The following is a 26,847-nucleotide window of genomic DNA, read 5'->3' as shown; positions in this document are numbered from 1 at the left end:
TACTTGTGTTTGCTACACTTGGCTCAAGCCAGTGGTAATAGCTCCACATTTTCATAATCATTAAGGGCCAGATTGTGATACCCTTACTCATACTGAGAAATATTTTACACCATGAGAGCCCTATTGATTTCACTGTTACTACTTAAGGAGTAAAATGGTATTCAGTGAGAATAAAGGTATCCATATATTCCCCTGTGTGTGTTCATCCATTCAGAGCTAGCCAAACTGCTCCTAATTTGCTCCATGTCAAATCATAAATGATCGTTAACATGTAACACAGATTTCTTCTAATTAATTAGAGCACTAAGATGGTTGTAGTAAATTACAGGGCACCCAACACCAGTCACTGTCCTTGCATTGTACAGTTTACCTGATCTCAACAAATGTAAAAATGAAATATATTCCTGTCTCAGAGAAAAAAAAATAGTGTTGAAGAGAAAGGACGTGTCAAAATATTCTGGTGAAAACTTCCAAAACACAGATGAGTGCTTATTTCGTAACAAAAACTATGGGCTAAAGTCTATAAGATGTGTCTGAGTTGAAGGAGTGACAACCTGCAATAATTAAACTAGTCATGCAATTGCACTTTTCTTTAGTGCCACCTGCTGAAAGTGGAACATAAGCCTACTGAAAGCCTAAATGACAGCAGAAAAACAACTGGGGTGGTCTAAGAGGTTGGTCATCTATTTAAAAAAATGTAATTGCATGTTCAGCACAATTAGAGAACTAATTGCTTGCCTTAAATTAGTCAGTGCATTCGCATGTGTAAGTAATTAGGATTTCTTGACAAGAACTCTTTGATTGCTTTGTCTTCCATTTCCTACCCTTGTGGAAAGTCCTGCAGAACTAAAGGGATATGAAATCAATATCTGGGTTTTACAAAAGTTTTAGGATTTTATAAAATTTCCTCTGAAATCCTTCAGAATATAATAGAGAATGATATTTCTTTAATGTTTTGGGTCAATTTGTAGGAGTCTATGCAGAAGGGCTATAATTCTCTATTAAATCCTATAGGATTGTTTTAAAACTCTAAAGAAAGTTGGTAGCTTTCCACTAAATTTTATAGAACTTTTCCATAAGGCTATGATTTTTTTTTTAAATTCATTCAAATAAAAGAAAAAGAAAATAACAGTGATGATTAAAGGAGCTTAAAAGTTAAAAAGAAGTTTGCCAACCAGACATTTCACTGAATGAAAATGAAAACTACTTGTATTTAGCTCATGTAGTTACTACCCACATTTTAATCTCATTTAAGGTACAGTATTAATCTTTCAAGTAATAAAATACATATGCTACTAATCAAACTATTATTTTTGTAAAGACTATAGCTCGAAATACCAATCAGAAGACATGTGTTTTCAAACACACTGTTACAGCTTGACAAATGCAGACCAAACAATTTATACACAGTTTGGGTTGTTTTTTGCTAACTTTGCATTTAATTGAATAGAGAGCCTTGTGGATGTGAATATTATTTGCCATCAACAAGGCAGGTTCATTAGTTTTGCTTTTTAGAAAGTTACCCTCCCCCTATTTGGAGACCAAGTAAAAGAAATCACGAGTGAAATCCAGAAGGGAGACATGTAAATTAAAAACACATGCTGAACAAAAAAGGGAAAAAGCTGTCCAGACTGCAGAACACCACAAGATGGCTCATTAGATTCTAACAGTCAATACTGCAACATTGCTGGTCTGCCAAAAAAGCAGAGCAAGATCACATCTAAAAAGTGCAAGATGTTTTCTTGGCATGATAACTGTAGGGCAAAATTGTGGTTTTAAGGCACTTCTTCAGTTGGGCCGCAAGACTTAGCAGAAGAGCTGAGCACCGGTAGCTGCTTCCAGATGCCTTATTCCTAAAATAGGCACAATATTGCATTGCAAAAGTGTAGGCCTTTTTTGGCATTCTGTTTTAGGGAGCAACCTGAACGTTCCTCTGTACAATCCAGCTCCACTGGCTAATGCAGAAGGCACAGGGCTGGTTTAGTCCTACTTTATATGGAGACACTAGACCTGCTGCCCACTCTGGTCTGATCCAAAGTCCGTTGAAGTCAATGGAAAGCCTTCTGTCTTCCAGGCAGGTCTTTCTACCGACTGGCAATAGATTCTCATGGGGCCCAATTCTGGAAAAAGATCTGCCCTTGGGGAGTTCCATTTACTTCAGTGGGATTCCAGGTGGGTGCAATCCTTGTGCACTAGACATGTCAGGCTTGGGATTGTGCCTGCTGCAAAGACAGGGGGAAGGCTTGTTTGTGCCCTCTCCCCCTGCTCGCTCTTACAGGGCTAGACAGAATTTAGCCATGTTTTTTTCTTATGGGATTAATTTTTCAGTTTAATTCATTTTCAGGTAATTCATTAAAAAATGAGGCTTTTGAGAATTCCAAGGACCTGATACTGATTCCCATTGGAGTCCTTGGGCATTGTCCTTGAGTAAGGGTTACAGACAGGCTGGTAGGTGTAAAAAGGTATGAAAAAAATGGAAATATATTGTACTACATTGATGGCACGAGTAAACTGCAGCTCCTTGTGGGATCTTTACTAATAGATAAGAGGAACAGAATCTCTCCTCCATCTGAGCTCCACTCAACACAGGAGAGTGGGGTGGAGGAGCATCAGTGTTTCTGTGGACCACTTTGTGCCAGCCCTGGTTTAAGTTAACTATGTTAAGCCAAGGGATCATATGCCAGCTGAGGATCAGCAGAGCAGAGAACTCCCCTGAGTGATGTGAAAGAGCCAGGTCACAAATTAAAACTGGTCTCATAATTTCAGCTCTGTTGGGGCATGCAAATGGTGCCATATTTGTGTCATGATAATAGCCCACTAACTCATGACTGAATAACTCATTTACCATAAGTGATCTATTTTCCCCTCTGCTTTGCTATTCTGCCTTGATTTCATTACTCATCCTTCCTTTTCTGTCACCTTTACTTTCCTTTATCTCCACTTTTGGGCCTCTTTTTCCTGTCTCCTACTGTAAAAGCTTACACTGAGCAATTGCCTGTGATTGTTCATTTTGCTTCTAGGCAGAGCTCTTCGCGTATGGAGCCTGCTACAAAGTCAGAGTGAGTAAGAGGAGTCAGTTCACCCTTTTTATCTGCTTCTGCCTACAGATGAAACCACCTAGAAACCTATTTAATTTCTCTTTCCATGTTATGTAGAGAACCTACTGCAAAGGGAAAAAGAGTGTTAGTCAAATTCTCTCTTTTTATCTACTCATTAGTGCAGCCTCCACCAGCTTCTTCTCGCCCTGTAAATTTAAGACATTCAGGATGAGACATTAAACAGGTGATCACTTGGGACAGGAAGGATTAAATGCATCAGATTAATAGATCTGTGACCTCTCTAGTTATCTCTTCTGAACCTTGAAGACTTTAACAGGTTAATCTGGTATTTAACTCCTCACATAACACTGGTCTACAATTTTTGAGAAGTCGTCTGCTTCAGAGATAAAATGTGCTATTTATTATGTATTTTGATGTGCTGAATTCAAATATAATTAAAACAACTGATTGGCTACTGTTTCTAAGATATTTAAGTTTTTACATTTTATGTCTATGTATATTGTGTAGATAGTAGAGTTTTAATCATCAATAGTAAACCTAGGTCTTTTCATGTGTTTATGGTTGCTTTACATGATAATATTTCACCTGTCCTGTTTATGTAACACTTTAAAAATCAGCAAAAGGGTTATATAAATAAAATGTATTATGAAACAAAAGGCAAAAAACTATTCTGTACATAGTTTAGTCCTATTCAGTGTCTACTCGGCGCTTCTTGGCTTGTCTCTTGTATTCATTAAATGGAGCATCTCTTGCCACTGTCCAGCAATAGTCTGCAAGCATTGATGGGCTCCATTTGCCCTGATAGCGTTTCTCCATTGTTGCAATGTCCGGGTGAAATCGCTCGCCGTGCTCGTCGCTCACAGCTCCGCAGTTCGGTGGGAAAAAATCTAGATGAGAGTGCAAAAAATGTATCTTTCGTGACATGTTGCAACCAAGGCTTTTGTATGCCTTGAGGAGGTTTTCCACCAACAACCTGTAGTTGTCTGCCTGGTTGTTTCCGAGAAAATTTATTGCCACTAACTGGAAGGCTTTCCATGCCGTCTTTTCCTTGCCACGCAGTGCATGGTCAAATGCATCATCTCGAAGAAGTTCACGAATCTGAGGACCAACAAAGACACCTTCCTTTATCTTAGCTTCACTTAACCTTGGAAATTTTCCACGGAGGTACTTGAAAGCTGCTTGTGTTTTGTCAATGGCCTTGACAAAGTTTTTCATCAGACCCAGCTTGATGTGTAAGGGTGGTAACAAAATCTTCCTTGATTCAACAAGTGGTGGATGCTGAACACTTTTCCTCCCAGGCTCCAATGACTGTCGGAGTGGCCAATCTTTCTTGATGTAGTGGGAATCTCTTGCACGACTATCCCTTTCGCAGAGAAAACAGCAGTACTTTGTGTATCCAGTCTGCAGACCAAGCAAGAGAGCAACAACCTTCAAATCGCCACAGAGCTGCCACTGATGTTGGTCATAGTTTATGCACCTCAAAAGTTGTTTCATGTTGTCATAGGTTTCCTTCATATGGACTGCATGACCAACTGGAATTGATGGCAAAACATTGCCATTATGCAGTAAAACAGCTTTAAGACTCGTCTTCGATGAATCAATGAACAGTCTCCACTCATCTGGATCGTGAACGATGTTGAGGGCTGCCATCACACCATCGATGTTGTTGCAGGCTACAAGATCACCTTCCATGAAGAAGAATGGGACAAGATCCTTTTGACGGTCACGGAACATGGAAACCCTAACATCACCTGCCAGGAGATTCCACTGCTGTAGTCTGGAGCCCAACAGCTCTGCCTTACTCTTGGGTAGTTCCAAATCCCTGACAAGGTCATTCAGTTCACCTTGTGTTATGAGGTGTGGTTCAGAGGAGGAGGATGGGAGAAAATGTGGGTCCTGTGACATTGAGGGTTCAGGACCAGAAGTTTCATCCTCTTCCTCTTCCTCGTCTGACTCAAGTGAGAATGATTCTGGTGCATCAGGAACCGGCAGTCCTCCGTGGGGTGCTGGGCGTATAGCTGATGGAATGTTTGGATAATGCACAGTCCACTTTTTCTTCTTTGACACACCTTTCCCAACTGGAGGCACCATGCAGAAGTAACAATTGCTGGTATGATCTGTTGGCTCTCTCCAAATCATTGGCACTGCAAAAGGCATAGATTTCCTTTTCCTGTTCAACCACTGGCGAAGATTTGTTGCACAAGTGTTGCAGCATATGTGTGGGGCCCACCTCTTGTCCTGATCTCCAATTTTGCAGCCAAAATAAAGGTGATAGGCTTTCTTAACCATAGTGGTTATACTGCGCTTTTGTGATGCAAAAGTCACTTCACCACAAACATAGCAGAAGTTATCTGCACTGTTCACACAAGTACGAGGCATCTCTGATCACTTTGGCTAAACAGAAATGTGTCCCTTTGCAAAATCAAACACTGACAAATAAGAGAGCACGACACTGTATGATTTCTAGAGCTGATATAGGGCAATTTGTTCAGCAGAGTGATGTAAGCTTCGTTATGATTGCATCATCCATGACTTCTAGGAATAACATGATGCAATTCATATCATGTATGACGCAATACCAGCTTCAGATTGCATCATTCGTTGTTTTGCCTTAAAAGCAAGTACTGTCCAAACCCAGTCATAGATTTATTCATAGATCCAGTCAAAGATGTATTTTAGTCATTTCTGGTTTAAATTGAGATCCCTACCCTTTATAACTCACTTATCCTCCGCCATTCCCAAGTCAAGGGTCGTATATACTGACCCAATCGCATATCTTGAAAACTAGAGCCAATCAACAATTTTAAGCATCATTTTCGTTCTCAGTGACCCAGAATTAGTAAAGCTTGACTACATTTATTTCAGAAGCATTTTGGCTGTAGAGCAGTGTAATCTTGAATTTTAATAGGCACAATGATACTTGTAGCAGGAAGAAAATGGAGCCAGCAGAGTGGATTCTGTATTTTTTTTTTTAAATTGACATTAAGCAGGGAATAGCCATAGGTCAATGTAGTTAAATAAATAATTCATTTAGTAATCCATGTTTGATAGGGACAATAGTCACAACTCTGAGATCCTAGTGAGAAAGGCAGAGGGCAGAACAAAACCCTCTATAGAGGAACTTAGACTTTTCTCCTCTGCTCCCCTGCCCCCCATGTTTGGGTGCTATTCTCCCATTCCTCTGAAATTTCTGCATTGTGTGCTCTTGTTTCATGTAGTCCTAATTGTTGAGATTACTGGCTGCACAGCAGAGCTCCTCATTTGCAAACAGCTTTAGTTAAACGAACTTGGTTGTGAATGAAGCCTGCCCCAATGGCTTATTAGCCGTATGCTGTTCCCTTCTGTGCAGTGCAATCTAACAATTTATGTTGTCCTCTGTTAGATTGTATTGAAAGGCATTAGACCATAAGAATCCCTTTGAATACCCTAAAAGATTCCAAGGCATGTATGTTTGTCCTACTCAAGTACATTGTTTTATGGATAAAGGAGGTGTACAGGAGAAGATGATTGTATGTAGATGGAAGGCATCTTCTGAGCGGTTTCTCTCCTGGGCTGAATGTCAAGAGGTGTAGATACTCTGTTTGCACATTTACAAAGCAATATAACTCTCAAACTGTATTTCAGAAACCAAGTTGTGCATTTTTTTCTTGTATAACGTATCTAAAGAAACCATCAGCCTGGAATGAAGGCAGATCGGAACAGAGGAAAGATAATTTCAGCTGCAAATTGTTTTGTGGGTCAAGGTGTCAGTACTTTAGAATTCAGGATTCCTCCTTGCTCCAAATTTTGATTGCTTCTTTCAGAAACTACTTCTTGGCTCAGTAAATGTTGGTCTGGTGAGAGAATCCCTGCTTAGGGAGTGTAAGGGAAGTGCTGGCAGAAAATGCAAACTTTAATGGTACTGCTGAATAAGTGCATTAGGGTCCTAAGAACTCTGGGGTTTTTGTTTTCTATTTGTCCTTTCTCACGCCCCTCCTGGTGCAAGATGCTAGGGTTACCATACGTCCGGTTTTTCCCGGTTTTTCCCGTCCGGGGGGAATTGCCGAAAAGCCAAACATGTCCGGGAAAATGCCGGCCGGGCACTTCTTCTCCCGCGGCTGCTCTGCTCCGCTCCTCCCCTCTCAGACTTTACGAGCCGAGCTGCCCGAGCCAGCGCTACCGGCTTCGGGCAGCCCCCCCTGCCTCCGGACCCCGAGCCGCAGGCCAGGCACTTCTCCTACCCGGCTCCAGCTGCTCTGCTCCGGCGGCTCCGGGTCCGGAGGCAGGGGGGGGCTGCCCGAAGCCGGTAGCGCTGGCTCGGGCAGCTCGGCTCTTAAAGTCTGAGAGGGGAGGAGCGGAGCAGCTCAGCTGGAGCCCGGGAAGGGAAGTGCCGGGCCGGCGGCTCCGGGTCCGGAGGCAAGGGGGGCTGCCCGAAGCCGGTAGCGCTGGCTTGGGCAGCTCGGCTCTTAAACAGAGCCGAAGAGTCGGGAGGAGCAGAGCCTCCGGCCGCGGCGGCTCTGCTCCTCCCCCGACTCTTCGGCTCTGTTTAAGAGCTGAGCGCTACGGGCTTCGGGCAGCCCCCATGCCTCCGGACCCTGCGCCGCCGGAGCCCGGGAGGGGAAGTGCCCGGACGGGGGCGCAGGGTCCGGAGGCATGGGGGCTGCCCGAAGCCCGAGCGCTACCGGCTTCACGGTTTGCCGGGCAGCCTCCAGACCCTGCGCCCCCGGCTGGGTGCTTCCCCTCCCGGGCTCCGCTGCGTTGGGGAAGCACCGGCCGGGGGCGCAGGGTCTGGGGGCTGCCCAGCAAACCGTGAAGCTGGTAGCGCTCGGGCAGCCCTTTTCGCGTGGCTGGGAGTGGGAGGGAGGAGGGGGCGGAGTTAGGGCGGGGAAGGGGCGGAGTTGGGGCGGGGCTGGGGGTGGGGAAATGGGCGGGGCCAGAGCCCCGTGGCGGGTCCTCTTTTTTTATTTGTTAGATATGGTAACCCTAAAGATGCACATATCTTTTTTTATTATACCAGTGATGTATTTAATATACAATACTCTGGCATGTTCTTTGCAGGAAGATAAAAAGACACAGTGCACACAAAGTAGTCAATATAGAAATGCAAACCAGACAAATTCTTTGGGGCTGGTGCAGTCAGGTGTGGCTAGATGAATGCAGCAGATGTATGTGCAAGTAGCAATATATTGGCCTTTGTTCTCCATCCTTGGGGCATCTGCATGACAGTATTGCTCCATGGATATTTTGGGTTCTGTGTGACCCATGTGTTCTACAAACATTATCATGAAGCTGCTCATCACCCTCAATAAATTTATATCCGTGAATGAAGATACAAAAATCGGTATCCACAGAGCTGCAGGGCTTTACCAGGAACCGCAACAGTGAAAGCAGCAGCATGTCAGGCTGCCCCTCCCAGGAGCCAGCGCCCAGCCCAGGCAGCTGCTCTGGCATGGCTGTACCGCCCCCAGCCTGACCCACTGGAGTGGGCACCAGGCTCACCAGTAGCTGTTCCTGGTTGCACTAGTGCGTGCAAGCAGCTTGCATGTTGCCCGACAGGAGTCCGTTCTGTGCAGCAGGCTGCGTCTCCTGTCCGGGAGCATGCAAGCCACTTGTACACACTAGCACAACCTGGGACAGTTGCCAGTAAGCTGGGTGCCTGCTCCAGTGGGTGGGGCTAGGGGTGGTACAGCCACACTGGAGGAGCTGCCCGCATGGGGCACTGGCTCCTGGGCGGGGCAGCTCAACGTGCTGCTGCTTTCGTCGGTGCGGTTCCCGGTAAAGCCCTGCAGCTCCATGGATACCGATTTATATCTGTGGATATAAATTTTGTATCCATGCAGGGTTCTACCCATCAGTTTCTCCTCTGCAGCCTCTCTCTTGCTCCAGGAACCACAGCATCCTTTCTGGTACTCAGCCCTGTGGCCAGGTCACTATTATGGTTTCCCCTTCTGGGATGAGTATCAAGGTTCTTGCTCTCCAGCAGTCTCAGGCAGTCTTCCGTTTCACTGCCTCACACTACCACTCTGACAGTGGCTAGTAGGAGAACCTGGTCCTACCTTCTACTCCGGGTTCTGGTTCAGGGACCCTCTACACATCAGCTAAGGTCTGTTCCCTGCACCTTGCTGCCTTTCCCTGAGCTGCTTCCACATCTGGCCTTCCCCACTCCTCTGGGTTTGCTAGTCTCTTCACTCCCTCCTCCGAGGGAGTAACTTCAGGCAACTCCTTTCTGCAGCCTTCCAACACTTCTCCCAGGAAGTGACTGCAGGCTTCTCCCTGCTGCCTCCTCTGCTTCCAATTTCCTGTCTCTTGTAGAAGCCACACCTGTCCTTTGCAGGTGAGCTTCTCTCTAATTAGCTGCATCCAGCCTAAAATTCCCCTGTTTGCAGCCTAATCAGCTGATTGGGCCCACCTGGCCTAACTCAGCTCTTGCAGGGCCAGTTTGGGGAGCACATCCCAGCACACGGCTCTTTCCGCTTCTCATTCAAATATGCTTTTCTTCAACTACTACTGTCCTGGATGCCAGAGGTTAACGCTGTTTCTGCTCCTTGTTTTTTTCCCTTAGCAAGTGTGTGCAGGCACTGAGCACAATCTCCTCCATGTGGCTTTGCCAATACATCTGAATTTTGATCAGCACATACATGCTTATATTCCTGGCCCTCACCTGAACAGGGACTGCTAACTATGAATCAAGGCAAGGCATGGTGATTTTACAAAATACACAAATAGAGACTAAGCTGAGATCATAACAGATCTTTTTCAGTTGTGACAAACCCAAAGTGCATTGAAGTCAATAAGAGCCTGTCCATTGACTTTGTCAGGTTTTCAATCAGACTCTAATGGAGAACTTATAGTGCACGAACCTCCCATGGTATTGAATCCATATTCTGGCCATCTTATATCCTTAACATCCTTGTGCTATGGACATTTGAGCCAACCCCCTACATTATATTCTAAATTTCATTAATCTTGGCTGGTTTATTTTAGAATAGTGAAATTTGCTATTACAGCAATAAGCTGCCATATATTCCTGAGTCTTTGTTAGTTTTTCATTCCCCCCACTTTTCCCCCTTACCCCCCTCCCCCTGTGGTTCCATAAGGAGTAGGTTTAGTTCCAGGATGGTGAATGAAGAATCCATTTGTTCCCATGTGGGAATAGTGGTTTTTAGTGTATCTGTGAATATTATTCTTAAACTTCATTTGTGAAACCACATATACAAGAATCTTTAAAGAATCTCAAACCATAACAAAGATAACAGCATAGTGTTCTTTGTTAAAAATTGGTGAGAACTGTCACAAACATCAATGTGTTTTTTTTAATGAAACCAGACTGGTATGGTGTCTTGTTTTTTCCTCCAAGCCAACTTTACTTTTCAGGATTTATCCTCTTGGTCTAGTAAAAAGAAAGCATCTTAGGAACAGGACCAGCTGTTGTTAGACCACTTGTGGGGTTGTTTGTGAGTCCAGTTTGACACTTTAATGCTCTATTTTCATCAAATCTTTTTGAATTCTCTACAATGACTTCATGGGGAGACTTAGGTCCTTTCTGGGAACCACTAGTACATTGTCTGTTTTTATAATATGGCTTATTTGCACATAATTCACTTCATTAATATTAGTCTGGCATTATTTTCAACTTCTGGTAAATGTTCTTCCCATAGCCTATCTTAATGTGTGTTTTTATTTAATGCTATGCAATGGTAAGGGTGGATTTAGGAGGATCTAAATAATATACTTTTATTGGATAATAAAGGATTTAAAAAGACATTTGTTTTTTAATTCTAATGATGGATTTATGTTTTTCTGGTATATACACCTCTACCTCGATATAACGCTGTCCTCGGGAGCCAAAAAAATCTTACCGCGTTATAGGTGAAACCGCGTTATATCGAACTTGCTTTGATCCGCCGTAGTGCACAGCTCCACCCCCTCCACCCCCCCCCCCCCCCGGATCACTGCTTTACCGCGTTATATCTGAATTCATGTTATATCGGGTCGCGTTATATAGGGGTAGAGGTGTACTTAAGGAAAACTCAGTAAGAGCTATTATTTTCTTTGCATTAGAGTTCTCTAGCCATTCTGTTCTTTAGCCAGTACAGTTAAGGATTGATTGAAAGCCTCTTGAACTCCATGGAAGTCTTTCCATTAAGTTCACTGAGCTTTGGATCTGTTACTTTATGCATACTGAGAGAAGTACCTTACTAGGCAAGTAGTCCTATTGATTTCAATAGGATTGCTCTTAAAGCAAACTACTTTTCAAAGTAAAGATTGGAGAATCAGCAGCTTCCTGCATGTTCCATATAGATTAACAATCGGATTGCAACAATTACTTTTAAGGTGTGCATACGTGCATGTAGATTTACAACTCACTGTATGTATATAACACCTGTTATTTAACATCATACAGTTTTATAGAAATTAATACTAAAGGAAAATTATCAAGTAGGGAGAAAAGAAAAAAATATATATTGGGAAGGAGAGGAGTTAAAAACCAGTGCACATCCTGCTTATGTGACCCATGTCAGCACCTCTTTGCAACTGCCTAAGGACAGTGTTTTCTAGAACCCCCCCATGCAGCAAGGTTGGCTCTGCACTGTCCCCAACACAGGCCAGTGGCAAAGTCTGAACCAGAGTGTTTTAAAGAAGATACTAACTGACATTGTGAAGACTGTGTAGTAGCTCTGCACCACATTCAGCGACGAACTGTGTATGCAGCTTTCAAATTGTCACTTCCTCATTTCTAGCTGTGCTTGCCACTGCATAGATAAGATTTGAACTGTTTCAGCCTACGTTCTTTCACCAGTTCAATACAGACTTTATAGACCTGCTCCTGTACTCCTTAGTCAGTCTGTACTTCCATTAAATTCAACAGCAGTTATGGTGAAGAAAGGACTGTCTCAAGATTTCAGGTTTTGAGTCTTACACTCCTATTTTTAAAAAAAACTCATAAACATTATGAATGGAATAAACCATGTTGCTATGATATCCAGCCAGAATGGCTAAGGGTTTGATGACATATCTGTCTTTCAAGTACTACTCTCTAGAGGGTGCCATATATTAACTTTCTGCAGACCCTCATTTAACGGTTTACCGAGTAGCTGGGTGATATGTCATCCTATGATATACAATGTCCTAAGTATACAACATTCTAAATATTTCTTAGTAGTATTGGGTAAGTATGCTAGAAATTAAATGACTGCATTTTGTTCTGCATCTTATTCACTGTCTATTTAATAAATTCTTAGATGATTTAAATTTTATTTTGATTATAATTTAACAAATATTAATTGAAAAAATCTTAATGTTATCCAAGGGTGAATGCAGCATAAACAAAATATAAATTTAAATAAAGCTAATTATATATTGCAAGAGACTATCTTGGCCAGTTAATGAAGTAAACAGTTATCTGGATTTACCAAGGAATATCTAGTGAAGATCAGTTTATTTAGAGTGAATGGAGTAGGTTAACATAGAAGCTTGACTAGATGGGTGAAAAGACATCAAAGTTTTGCTTCTGGTTCTGCGACTGACTCATTGCATAATCTTTGGCAAAACCCTTAACCACTTTGTGTCTCAGTTTAGAATCCTGTATAACAGTTATAATAATACTTACCTACTGTGCAGTTCTGTTTTGAGAATTCATGAATTAATGCTTGTAAAATACTTGGAGATCCTCAGGTAAAAGGCATGATGGAAGCACAAGATATTAATTCTATTTATCAATAACTCCTATTAACTGAGAGTGTTTGAACTTTTTTCAGAATAAGCTTACAATCCACAAATGTGCTTTAAAATGGTATCCTGAATCATTGTAGTACAACAGTTAAACCTTCAGTGATAGGCACACTTGGAAAAAACATTGTGCAAGATGTTGTGGCCCAAAACTTTGGCTATGGCAAGGGAGTGGACAGTGCAGCTCTGGAGGAGATTGCAAGAGATGACATTTTTGCTCTCATGATCCTGGGCTGTGTACACTGGAATGATGGCCCTGTGCTACTGTGGGATTCCCCCAACAGTGTGGTATGACTCCCTTGTCTAGTTTAGTTGGCATTTGGGCCCTAATGCATAAAAGGGGGTATGCTATACTGGGGGATTTGGCCTTTTATATCATTAATTTAATGACACTATCTTTGTGGCTGAGGAGATGCTTTAATTATAAGCCTCTGCTTCCAGGGGCTTACTGTGCTTTCCAGAAAGATTACCTTACCTTTTAGGCTATTTCCTACTGATGATCTCAGCCTCAAAGTTGATCGATTTGGAAATTGGGTAAGATCCCTCTATTCTTTGTTTGAAATGTCTGAGCATGAAGAGAGATTTGCTCACTTTGAGAAATGTTCCTGGTGCTCTTTTTCTTGCAACTGAGTACCTCAAAACTTTTAAAATGCCAGATATCCTGGAGTCAAGGGCCTCTGGCATATGTGAGGAAAATTGCCTTTGCCAGGAAGAATAGCCTTTCTCAAAGATAAAGGGTGAAGGAGACCCTGTCCAGACCTGTGTTCACAGGGGTGCCGGGATGATGGTGAGATGTCTAGGATGCTGGGCAAGGTGTATTGTAATTCTTAATGCATTACTGGAAGATGCTCAGATAGTACAGTGATGAGGGTGATATAAGAACCATATAGAATAGGAAGAACTAAAGATTTGTTATTATCTTCATGACAGAAGAATACATACTTTTTAATTATGAGGGTTCTGATAATACAATTCCATATCTAATTTGGATTCCAGATGTGTTGAACAAGATGTGGTCAATTTACTGTGCACACGTCTGCATAGTAGCAGAAGAACTGAGATACCCCCAATCTATCATCTTTATTAAAGCTGTCTCAGACTACAGCTGGCCAGATTCTTCATAGTGAATCATTTTTTTCTCTGTTTGAGAGTTATGTGAACAGACTTTGATTTTTACAAAGATTTGCTCAATATTTGATGAACAGATTCTGTGAATAGGTTTCAGTCTTTGGATTGTCTGCAAACCATTCTCTGCGACTGTGACTTTGAGTACATACACTTTAGGCCAGATTGTGTCATTTTTACTTGCATGGAGTAGTACCTTTCTCCTCCACTAGCTCATAGTAACCACACAGCAATAATATGGATGTTACCCTTTGAAATGTGTTACTTATTATTATTTATTATTTTTATTATGATATCGCTTTGGGGCTCCATGCCTACTTGGGAAAGACTAAGGCCTGGTCTACACTACGACTTTAATTCGGATTTAGCTGCTTTAATTCGAATTAACGCTTGACCCGTCCACACAACGAAGCCATTTAATTCGAATTAAAGAGCCCTTTAATTCGATTTCTGTACTCCTCCTCGACGAGAGGAGTAGCATCAAAATCGGTATTGTTGATCCGAATTAAGGTTAGTGTGGCCGCAATTCGATGTTATTGGCAATTAGATGTTATTGGCTACCCACAATGCAACGCTCTGGAAATCGATGCTACTACGGTAGCTTGGACGCACACCACCGAATTAATGGTGCCTAGTGTGGCCGAATACATTCGAATTTATAAAATCGGTTTCCTAAATTCGAATTATATAAATTTGGATTAATCCTGTAGTGTAGACATACCCTTAGTATGAACACATAACAGCTACCGGCCCTGCCCAGAAGAGTTTATAATCTTACTTGTGCTGTGTGGATGGTCCCTTAAATCACAGGTGTTTTCTGCTCCCTGACCAAATGATTGAAGGTTTGTTTTAGTGCAGACACTTCTAGTGTGAATCTGTATGCAAACACATATTGTCATGGAAATTTGAGGCTTGTGTTTTCTACAAACACACAAAAAATCACCTAAATATTCATAAAACAGGGATTGTGCATACAGCTCAAGTAAATTCAGAGATTTGTTCAATCACATACAATTTGCAGCATTCCCTAGTTGTCCCAATCTGAGATATTCGAGATGAAAGGTCAATGCTTCATTTACAAAGACATTTCCTTAATTAGGTAATCTCCTTTTTAAATGAATTCATCCCGCCCTCAATCTAGGGTTTGGGGGTGGTGCAGGCAGCATGGTCCACTGGTTAGTGCATTAGTCTAAGACTTGAGAGACTTGGGTTCAATTCCCCATTCCACGAGAGACTTGCTCTCTGACCTTGGGCAAGTCACTTAGCCTCTCTCTCTGTGCCTTAGTTCCTCATTTGTACCGTGGTGATAAAAGCACTGCCTTAACTCACAGGATGTAGTGAGGATAAATGCCTTAAGGATTGTAAGGTGCTCAAATACTTTGGCAATGGGAGTCATATCAGTACCTAGATAATGCACTCTGGATTCTATTGCAGCTAGATATGGAATAGCATTTGCAGCCCTTCCACACCAGATGCTTGGGGTGAAAGAGCCACTAGATTGTCATAAACCTGGATGCATTGTTGTATCAAAAATATGTTAATAATTTTAAATAATTGTATTATTTGCTTGATGACTGATAATTATAGATATCTGGCTGATATTTAGTTACCTAAGGTGCATTGTGGTGATTAATTAGTTAATGTTTGTGATGTGCTTTAGTGATGAGATGTTCCATGTAATTGCTGAATATTATTTATTTTTACCTCAGAAGTACTAGCGGGTATTATGGACAATAACCTGGGCCAACATTATTATTCTCCTGTATGACTGTTTGAAAATTTCAGACAGTGCAAAAATAGGGTTTGTCTAAAGTATTTTTAACTTTTTTTTTTTTTTTTTTTTTAGTCCCACCTCACTTTCCTGTCTGTCTTGTGGCATGAGAGTAGCTGAATGCAACAAGCATATGTAAAGTTTAAAACTTTGCTTCTCTTCATTCTGCCCTTAGGTGTAAAGTGTTTTGTGATGGTGCTTTCTGGGAAGGACCCTATATGACAATACTTTCTAGTTTGTTTTCTAGTCTATGAGACTGTGTTGTGAACTTAAGAACTCAGACAGGCTACCCATTGGTGTTCTGACAGCATCTTACAGATGGTCTCTCCTTATTCTCTGTTGAAGGAGATTAATGAGCTTCAATTCTAAGCAGCCAGCACAAATGCTCCACCATCTAGTCTACACAGAGCAGGTAGCTACGTTTATAAATCCACATCCTGTGGAGCTTAGTTAGACGCTACATGTATTCTTATCAATGATCTTTTGGTATTAGTTTACCACTTCATGCCTCACTCTGCTGTAAACCTCACTTCATTGTCATTTCCTTCCTGAATGTGCACGCTCTTTTTACTGAGAATTTATTGACTGAATTTAGGCATTGAATTTAGTTACTCTAGATGGGCCGAATACTGCAGTCTTTATTGGGACAAAACTCCTGCCGAAGTCAACAGGAGTTTGGTTAGAGCCTGTGCAACTGAATGGAAGGTGTGGTCTCTGAGAGGTACATCATAGTGTGTGTAAATTTGCACAGTTGCCAAATTACTGAGAACCATGTGTTAATGTATATATGTTGCAGCCACATAATGAATGAATGAATGAAGGAGAAGATATATATGTCCCTGAAGTTGATAGAACTGCATATTGTTTGATTCAGTACAAATGGGGAAGACATAAATCTTATATCTAGAGTGGGCAAATCATTGTCAGTTACATTGTATCCTGCTAGATGAGGGGACACAGACAGATAATGATTAATAAAATAGAGAGATGGTAAAATAATCATGACCGTTAACAAGTAATACAATATTAATACAAAATATTAATTAAAAAACTTGTGGTAGCATCTTAAAGTTCTTGTGGTTAGAGCCTGCAAAGATATATGCCCAGGAATAGCAGAAATAAAGGATGGTGCAGAGGTTAGGGTGCTCACCTAGGACTTGAAAGAATTTGAGAAGTGAACAATATTTTCACCAAGGCCAATGGTGAGGAGTGTGCACACAGAGAGGACATGGGAAGTTCCCATATGAAACCTATTCCATAAGTGTAGTGCTCAGAAATGACAGTGTGGACAATACGAAGGTGGATGATAAAGACATTTTGAATAAGTTTTATAAGCAGACCTAGCAGTGTGTCACAGTAAAGAGTATGAAAAATCTTGGTTTGGTCAGGCGAAGACAAAAGAGGTCACCCATTGATAGTTTAAAAAAAAAAAAAATTCAAAGTCTCAAATTGCACAATCTGAATCCAGATAGCCTTTATCTTATTAATACTGTTTAAAACAAAATAATAGACTATTTAATTAGTCATTTAGAACCTCTTAAAGCCACTTTCCAGTAGCATGAGGTACTGAAAGCCCTTCCCTCTGGCTGATTTTGGTGGCCTGATCATGACGTGAGCAGGGTTTGAGCATGCTCTCTTTTTCAGAATCAGGTCCCTGATTCAGTGCAGGAAGGCAGGTGTCTCTCTTTCAGTTCTGCTTGCCTACCTCAGACTCTGCAGACACAGCAATTCTGAACAACTGCCTCTTAAATGAGCTCTGATACCCTCCCACTGAGCATAAACTTAATCATCAAATGGCTCCATTGACTTCAGCTTATGTAGCAAGGTACTAGCTATCATGGGATAGTGCCTGACACTGCACCACTGAACGTGATGGGAGTTTTGCCATTGGCTTCAACAGGATAAGACAACACTGTTAATAGATATAATATAGGTGTAATATAAATTTAAAAGATACCTAAAGGGACGTTTTATTTTGATGGCTCTGATGCATCTGTGTGTATAGCCATTGTATTGCTGGATTTGAGGGTTCCTTCCCTTGGGCCTGTTATGCTTTAACAAAATTTCCTTAAAACAAAGTCCTTTTACTTTGGCTTTGCTTTATTTTCCAGGATTTGAACACACTTTGGAATCCAGTTTCAAGGGGTTTGGCTTATTGAGTACAGTTTTAGAACTACATTTTTATTAATTATTTTTCCCTTTTTAAGAGTGGAGGACAAAAGGTCAATTTTCTACACTCATACTTTATATGGAATAATACCTTCCTTTACAAGTAATCCTACTGAAGTCATGGGACCACTTGCAGAGTATGGGCCTGATTCAAAGTTTGTTGAAATAAATGGAGGTCTTTGATTTCACTGGGCTCTGTATGAAGCTCTCAGATATTATTCAGCATGAGTATGGATGGCAGAATTGGACTCTGTGTTATCATGGAAACCAAACTTCATAAAAATCCCCTTCAGCCTTCACAACTGAATAGTGTATGAGCAAAAGAAATTGGCATCCAGGAGCACAAGAGAGCCATTAGCAACACCCAAGGCAGTACAGCAGTCACCAACAGCCAGCTACAAAAGCTGTGCAGGAAATAAACCAGACCCAGATTGATGCTGCTGGAATTAGAGTTAGGAATATGTGTCCCACAGGTTGCCAAGTGTATTTTGTGTATGGCCAAGGTGTCAACTCCAGTACTGGAGCAGATTGGGGATTGATGAAAATATAAACAATGACCCCCAAAGCAGGCGAGATTACTGATTTAGTATGGAAATTACACAGCTGTGCCACTGGGCTGCTGTGATCCTATTAGAAAAGTTAAACTAATAAGCTTATGCATGACATGGGGCCTCCTCGTTAGTGTGGACATTTATGTGTGATGGTTTTGTCTATATGAGACTGAACGTCTGTGCCCAGTGAGAGAGCTGGAGATAGAAGAGCCAGGAGTGTTTTATGTTAGGACTGAGGTGCATTGACAAAGCTGTGAGTGAGTTTGTGCAGTGCCTGCCAGTGCTATTAGCTTTTTTCCATAAGCACTGAAAAGAGATAGAGACAAGAAATACTGGCAGCAAGTGCAATGCTTTTAAAGAACACATTTCACTTCTCTGGCAAATGATTTAATTAAAACGATGTTGTCTTTTGACAGATTACTGGGCAATTAAAGCCTAATCAAACCCAGCCTAAAATGGTCCCATGGAACAGTGTGGGTCCTATTCCCATTTTATGCTTAAAGGAACAGTATTTCCAAACATCATATTAACAGAAAATTACAGGCCTGCTCATGTCCCCATGCAAATCACTGGCAAAATTATCATCGCCTTCAATATGAACAGCCCCTTTATGTAATATACCAGTAATTGTATTTTTGGATACATATTTGTTTAAGGGAAAGCTGTTGCATTGGAAACCCTATTTGGAAATTCTTAGTTCACATTTTAAGAGAAATCCATTTTCTGCTAGATATTTTTAGTGCTAAAACTTCCTCTGAAGTACTATTACCTTACACTATATATCATTAGACGTTGATATGTTTCCAAGATGATCATATGATTTCTAAGCATAGCTTTTACTGCTTTCTGAATGACTTGTCTGGCAGGAGTCAGAAGGCTAAGTTGTTAACTGCTAATAGCTTCTTTTCTTTGCCTGAATTCTTACTGATAAAACATTAAAACATTTTACAATTACCTTTCTTAGAAGGTCAGCTGTGCTTTACTTCAGCGTAAGACCTCATTAGCAAAGATCCTTCTTCACACAAGCCGCCTATGTAAATGTAAAAATGTATTAGTCTGCAGAACAACTGCATGTGTGGGAACACACAACAACTATATTATTGAGAGGCATTTCAGAGCTGAACACTGGCATTTCTCATTGAGACACTGATATTTTAACATGAACTGGGAGAAGCAGTCCATATTTTTGCATTTATTATTGCTCATTACATTTTCCAACTAAAGTAAGCTCACTGTATTTCAGAAAATGACAAGATGTAAAAATTGCAGCTCAGATCCTTCAGTGAGCCATAACCAGTTTCTTTTCTCAGGAAAAAACACCCTACATTGAGAATTTTAACAATCTGTCTGTCTGACTGTCAGCGCTATGTTTACTGATTTGATGCCATTACTTATTTTCCTGCACGTGATTATTACCAGTCATTTAAACTGCTCCTGTCAGTTTTTAATAAACAGCTGGTTTATTTGAACTGGGAATTTTAATGCTTTCAGTTCCATTAAACTGGATTCACAGGAGGATTATTGTAAAAGACAGGAAGCAAATGTTCAGACATGAATTCAGAAGCACACAGAGAGAAAAATATCTTAATACTACATGCGTGTGTTTAGTTTCAGTGGATCAGATCAAATCTTTCCTATATCTGCATCCAAGCTATTTGGTTGTGATCAGATGATCAGAATTCAAGGAGGCGATTGGAGAGCTAACTGGCTGCAGCTGCATTGTAGACTGTTTTCAGGGACAAGGAGCCACTGTTTTTCAAACATAGCATAAACATAGAAGTTATTTTGTAGGCTTCAGGATGCAGATATGGGTTGTGCTGCCAGCATTGTTCTGCTTCAAGCCTTTCGTTCTGTGGTACAGAGGAACTGTCCACATATTTGTAGACGACGACAAGAGGAATTGTCACATGAAATTCTGCCACTGGATAGTGATGATGAAATGAACAGACCTAGAACCCTCACCATAATGGTACAGTATACTTTTAGCAAACAGACAAAGCTGACAGAATTATTATTACAGATGTTATGTGATTTATTGACTTTAACTATGTAGATGGAGGAAAAGAGCATTTGATAGACTGTTTGCAAGTGTGTACTAGCTTTCTGGTAGATTTGCTGTCTTTGTTATGAACAGAGCTGAAATTTTACTCTCATCTTTAGCTGGAACTGTGAAGTGCACATATGCTGCCTATAAAGCAACACTGTTATTTAACTTGCCTTTGTGTTTTGTAAGTATTATAAGATATATTACAAGCATTAGAACCATAATGTTGTTTAAAGTATCTTATTTCACACTCTGAATTCCAAAGTGCCAGCTCAGAAATTGTGCACAAAGTCTGTTCATCATAGGAAACTTTTGCCTCAGCCAGGATGCAGACAGAATGTATAGCAAGGTGTATGCAAATTACCTTCCCATAGGTCCTTGCAACAGACTGTTTGTATGATCGAAATCTTTTGCTGATTTATTAGTTCCAAACTCTGAGCTATCCTTAAATGAAAAAATAAAATTTGTTAGCTGGCTAGTGAGTTTCTCTGTTCTGTAGCTCCTTGTTTTTAAAGATTATCATCCTTTAAATGAGTGTTGTTTGCTTTCTGAATTAGACATTTATTTTTAACTTAAGCTGTGATTGAAATAAAACAAGCACTGCAGGTCATTTATTAGGATTCTGTTTGATCAACCAATGTGTGACAGAGCATTTCCTTATTTAAAGCATTGTTTGAGATGAAGAATATATGAACTACTTAGTTACCACAGTTCCTCCCTGGATATAGACTCTGTCATAATTTTCAGAATTTTGAAAGGGATGAGTTATAATCACTTTTCATCTCTTATATTACAATTATTTGATACTGTATTAGTATTATGTAGTAATCATATTACAAAACCACTGCAGTCATTATTATAGACCGTGTACATCAGAGCCATCATGTACATCATTTGAATGATACAAAGAGACTCCTCACTAAAGAAGTCCAGAGTGTGTTCATTGATACCTTACCTTATCATTATGTACGTTGATTTGTATATAAGTGGGCACTGGGAACAATAGGTAATTTATACCTATTGTGAGATGAACAGAGCATTAGAAATACTGTGTTGCCGTCATGGTAACTGTGGTAAGACACAATGGGTCAGATCCTAGTAATGCCAGCTTACACCAGCTGAAGATCTGGTCCAGTATTCGTGGTGTTGATAACTTGTCATGGGAACGAAAGAGACTCATTTCATCACTGTAGCTCTGATATCTTAAATCTGTTGTTTTAAACTCTGGAGTCCACATAATGCACAGTTTATTCCTTCAATTTAAAGTTAAATAACTTCCCTCAGAGGAATTTAAAAATAAATGTGTCTCTGACACTAATAATTACTAGGATTGCATAAAATGTGCTGTGACAAGGGACCTAAAGAAAGTGCAGTGTGCAAAAGTACTGACCACCCCATCAAATCTGTTATAATGCTTAGAGTAAAAGCATAGAGTCTTGTTTCAGTTCAGATTGGAGCTGATGTGCAATGCATTTTGGTAGACCTGTCACAGTCCCAAATTACATATAATCTGGGCTGCATCACGCCCTCCTCCCACTCCCCCCCGCCCCCCCGGGAGAGGGGGCTAAGAAAGAGGATCTCTCTGCAAAGATCCCCTTGAAGTGTTCCTCCCAGATCAGATTGTCAGGGGGTGGGATTTACCCCCATATGGAATGAAATGTGGGGTCTACCCACAAACCTGAGGGATTCTCAGGAATCCATAGGAGGTCAGTGCCAACCAGAAGGCCCTCTGACAGCTTTGTGCCACTGGCAGCCCATGTCCATTCCCTGCGGAGCTGTGCTTCCAGGGATTCCTTCTGGTCTCCAATGGATTTCCCCATTACAAAAGTGGCTCTGCAAAACAGGTAATATAGACTTAACCTCTCATGGGCCAGATCAGTTAGTGTGTGTTCCTTAGGCCCCACCTTCACCCAATGTGAGGCCACTCACTTTTATCAACAGCCCACTCAGTCCCCCCTTCTCTTGTGTCCCACAGAAAGCCCCCATAAGGTGTCTTAGTAAGTTGAGGGGGGACATTGTTGATCCCCACTTCCTTGGGGGGGAGATTTGGGGTGCAAAGTCTAGCTCTCCATTTGGGCTGGTTTAAGCTTAGACTACATTTAGAGTGTTGCCCACCAAAAAAGCTATGGAGCAGTAACAGGCTAAAATAAATGCTCTTTCCCTTGTACATGTTTTTTCTGTTTCCCCAGATCTGAGGGATTATTTCGTTCTACCATTAAAAGCAGTCAGTTACCATTAAAGTTAAATAGGATTGCACCTGAAATAAATTGCTATCAAGCTTTGCAGTTAGACTCTGTAATGATATGGAGCACTAGTAACTTCAAAAGAAAGAGCTGCTTTAGGATTCTTAGACATGGCAGTAATAGACAGTACTGTTTTCAATGGATTTCATATGTTCGTTGAAAGGGCAGCTTGAGAAAGAAGAAGGATTGAAGGCTGTTTAATCCTAGTAAAATGCATGTGTGAGCCTAACAGATTGTCGCTTGGTCTGTGGTAGATCAGTGAAGTTTATGTATGGATAATGTGCTAGAGACTGTTACACAGACATGCAAAAGAGCATTTGCATCCAACTAACGTTAGTCACAATGATTTCAGGAGCTAAAGTGATCATGCCTGGTTTATTATGAAGTTTTCATATTTGAAGGCACTAAGAGATTTGGATGCCCCAGGAATGCAGGATCAGGTCCTAAAAATACAACATACACCAAAAATAATTACATTTTGTGGCCAGATCTTTAGCTGTTGTAATCCAGTCTTTCAGTGGAGCTGTCAGCTGAGGTACTGGTCCTGTGTCTCCAGGCACTTAGTCCATCTTTCAGGGGAGAGTGAGTCCCATTTAATCTTTGTGCTTGTTGCAATGGAAATAGACTATAGGATAAGAATACATTTCAGTATTAAGGTATTCAGAGAAGATTGTATTTTTTAAAGTATCTTCTATATGGAATAACTGTGCCAAGCCTTCCTCTTGCTTCATACCTTGTGGAATTGTTTTCTGAAGCCTATTTATTACATGGACCAGAAGTGAAATCTGTAATTCACATGAGCTAGATTAGAAAGCAATCTCTGAAGTGCTGCATAGAGCAATTTACCCCTAAGTACTTCTAACAACTGGGCACCTGTACTTTGTTCTACAGTTTTATAAATTAGCTTACACTTGCATCCCTCTCCATTCTTCAACACAAACATTCTAATGCGGTTGTGGTTATCTCAGGAATTGTGCTTTACCACATCACATTCAGTAGGGTCAAGGATTCAGGGAGATGCAGGAGGATTTGATTCCCCGGTTTAATATGATTTCAGCCATTTGACAAATGTAGGTGAAAGGAAAAAAAGAGGAAGAGAAAAAGAAGGCAGTAAAATTTAAGAGACCTCTCTTTATGAAGTTCATTTATTGCACATCAACTGACATGTGACCCAAGGTCCTCTGGGTTCCTCAGCTCATAATGACTTTCACTTGAACATTTGATTCTTATTCATTATTTGTATTATGGTAATACCTAGAGCCTAGTTCCAACTGTGCTAGGCACTGCACCCACATAAAAACATGGTCTGTGCCTCAAAGGGCGTACATTTTCAGTATAAGATGAGAGACAGCGGGTGAATACAGCAAGCAGACAAGGGAAAGACCAGGCAACAGTGAGATAATTGTAAGTGTAATCTTCTGTGACCACTGTTTACCAACTGCCTAGTCATTGACATGAGTTTTGTAGGCATCACATTCACAGCAGAGGATTCTAGCATTCTAGTCATTACAGAAGACCAGTCTGATGTCTCTGTTGGCTGATTTTTTCAATTTATATTAGTCTGAAATCCTGATGAGGTGGATTATTAATCATTGTCTTAGATCTTAGATGTATTCCTAAAGGTACTTAGATCTGGGAAATGGTATAAATGAGACAGAAAGAACTGCCTGATGGCTGAGGATATAACCTTGTCTCTGAACCTGAACAGAATCCTGGAGCCACAGGAAATGAGCATCCAGTGGCCACTCAGGAGTTGTATGAATTGATTCAGTGTGATCAGTGGCTCAGCACTTAGCAGCCCATCACATTAATTCATACATCTTAGGAGGACATCCCATTCATGACCTCACTCCAATTCAGTATGAAATCAACAATGTGTTAGTGTGGGTGTGAGCTTAAAAAAATCAGCACAGAATGTAAACAATCATAAACAGAATGTGTGTAAGAGGAAAAACAAAAAAGGAAGAGACTCAAGCAAAGGAAAAAGGACTAAAAAGGAATGAAGACATCTCTGTACGTAGATGTTACTCAGAACTATGTAAATCAGTTGGCAGGTAAAGTGTTTAGAAAGGGAGGGGTAATATTTGGGGAGAAACTTTGCTTTGAAAGCACATGACTGAAAAGACATTGAATTTTGCCTCCTGGATTGCTCTTTGTCTTTTCTGATGATACATGCTGTTGTATTTGTGACAGCTGACGGCAGGGCCGGCTCTAGCATTTTTGTTGCCCAAAGCAAAAACAATTTTGCCCCCCCCCCCCCCCCGTTTTTTAATTACCCCCCCGCCTCAACTCCGCCCCTTCCCCAAATCCCCAGCCCTGCCTCCTCCCCCCAGGCTCTCAAGCCTAAGAGGGAGGGGGAGAAGCGGCGCCCGCGCCGCGGCCACTCGGCGTCTCCGCCTCCCTCCCAGGTTTGAGAGCCTGGGAGGGAGGGGGAGACTCCGAGTGGACGCGGCGCGGGCGCCGCTTCTCCCCCTCCCTCCCAGGCTCTCAAGTCTGGGAGGGAGGGGGAGCAGCGGCGCGCGAAACGGCCGCTCGGGATCTCCCCCTCCCTCCCAGGTTTGAGAGCCTGGGAGGGAGGGGGAGACTCCGAGTGGCCGCGGCACGCGAAACAGCTGTTTCGCACGCCAGCAGCAGCGGAGGTGAGCTAGGGCGGCCGGGGCACATTTTTAGGGGCGGCATTCTGGCGCCGGCCATGCCGCCCCTAAAAATGTGCCGCCCCAAGCACCAGCTTGTTTTGCTGGTGCCTAGAGCCGGCCCTGGCTGACGGAATAAGAACAAAGGTTTATATTTGTTGAGGATACAATGTTTTTTCTCGATGTCCAGTTATACCCAGGCCAATAAGCTTTGTACTTTTATCAACATACTATGACTTGAATTCAGCAATAGCAAAATAATCATACTTCACTCCTGTATAGCGTTTTTCATCCCTAGATCTCAATGCACTTTGAAAAGCAAGAGAAATATCATTATCCCCTTTGTATACATGGAGAAACAGAGAGGTGAAGTGACTTTCCCAAGTATACAGTATGGGTCAGTGGCAGATAGAAGTCAGATTTGGCTCTCTGTTACACAGGTGACATCTGGAGAAAGTCTGTTGGGACAGATTCTCATCTCACTTGCTCTGATGTAAATCAGAAGTAACTCCATTGAAGTCAATGGAATTGTATTTCTATAAAACCAATGAGAGTGAGATGAGAGTCAGACCCAGTATGTTTTCACAGGGTCTGGAGACAGAGCCTTGTTGTGTGTCTGAAATGCAACTCAACAAAAGTGTTCTCCAGGTTCTGTTGCATAATATTTATTAATTTACATGTAAATTTTGATCTGTGATGCACTTATCATTGCATCATATATAGGCATTTACTTAATTAAAACCAATACAGTATCTGTACTCCCTATAATAATCAATAGGTGCCCATGTCTACACATCATTTCAAGATCTCCCAACCATGATTCAGTGTTAAGTAAACCCTTGGCCAAATAGAGGAGATTAGCACATTGTTCTGAAGGTCAGTAATCCAGGTGCTACTGGCCCAACAAAAGGACCTGATGCCAACTCCGTGTGGTGCGTCAGAAAACCTGTCTCTTAAATAGCCAAATTCTCTATGGCTTGAGAGATCAAAATCAACAGTGCAAATAAAATATTCTTATATTTTTGCTTTTAAGGGTAAACTTCCATCTTTATCTTGGTTTGTGGACACTTGACATTTGCCTTTATGCTTCAGATATAGGCAGGGCTTAAATTCAGCTGGAGCCTTCCAGAGTAGAGCTTCGGTAAATATTTTTAAACCCGTGGGAGCCCTGGCACGCCTTGTGGGGCAGAAGCCCCAAGCCCTGGGGCTCCAGAAAATATTCTGTGAGAATTTAATCCATGGTTATAGGGCCTTATCCTACTTCCATTGCATCCAATGGGAATTTTGCCATGGACTTGAGAAGGAAGCAGGCCTTTACTTTATATAAATTGTTGGCAGAAGAGTTTGGGAGTAGGGGAGGTAACATAAATGATACATACAATGCATTTGTCCCATGAAAAGTTACTCTCCAACAGTACTATTGTGGGATTCCTTGATTATTGTCTTTCAGATGACTTCTCAACCTATTGAGTTCAATAGGTTTGCACAGTTGTAATTGGTTGGAACCTAACAAACAATTCTGTTGATGGTGGATGAGAAGGAAT

The 26,847-nt window shown here is 41.4% G+C and overlaps 1 protein-coding gene across 2 annotated transcripts in view; it reads left to right on the top strand.

Moving 5' to 3' along the window:
• Window positions 1-26,847, top strand: part of DOCK10 (dedicator of cytokinesis 10) — a 225,609-nt gene that overhangs the window by 19,916 nt on the left and 178,846 nt on the right. The window contains exon 1 of one of the 2 annotated variants that reach the window (XM_065410867.1): window positions 20,191-20,352. The exons of the other annotated variant lie outside the window; for it this stretch is intronic. Coding sequence (XP_065266939.1) covers window positions 20,191-20,352 — 162 coding nt within the window. Of the gene's footprint in view, window positions 1-20,190; window positions 20,353-26,847 lie in introns of those variants that run through there. 2 annotated transcript variants of the gene reach the window in all.

The sequence above is a fragment of the Emys orbicularis genome, chromosome 9 (assembly GCF_028017835.1).
Source record: "Emys orbicularis isolate rEmyOrb1 chromosome 9, rEmyOrb1.hap1, whole genome shotgun sequence".
NCBI lineage: Eukaryota > Metazoa > Chordata > Testudines > Emydidae > Emys > Emys orbicularis.
This window is presented reverse-complemented; position numbering and strand designations above follow the sequence as displayed.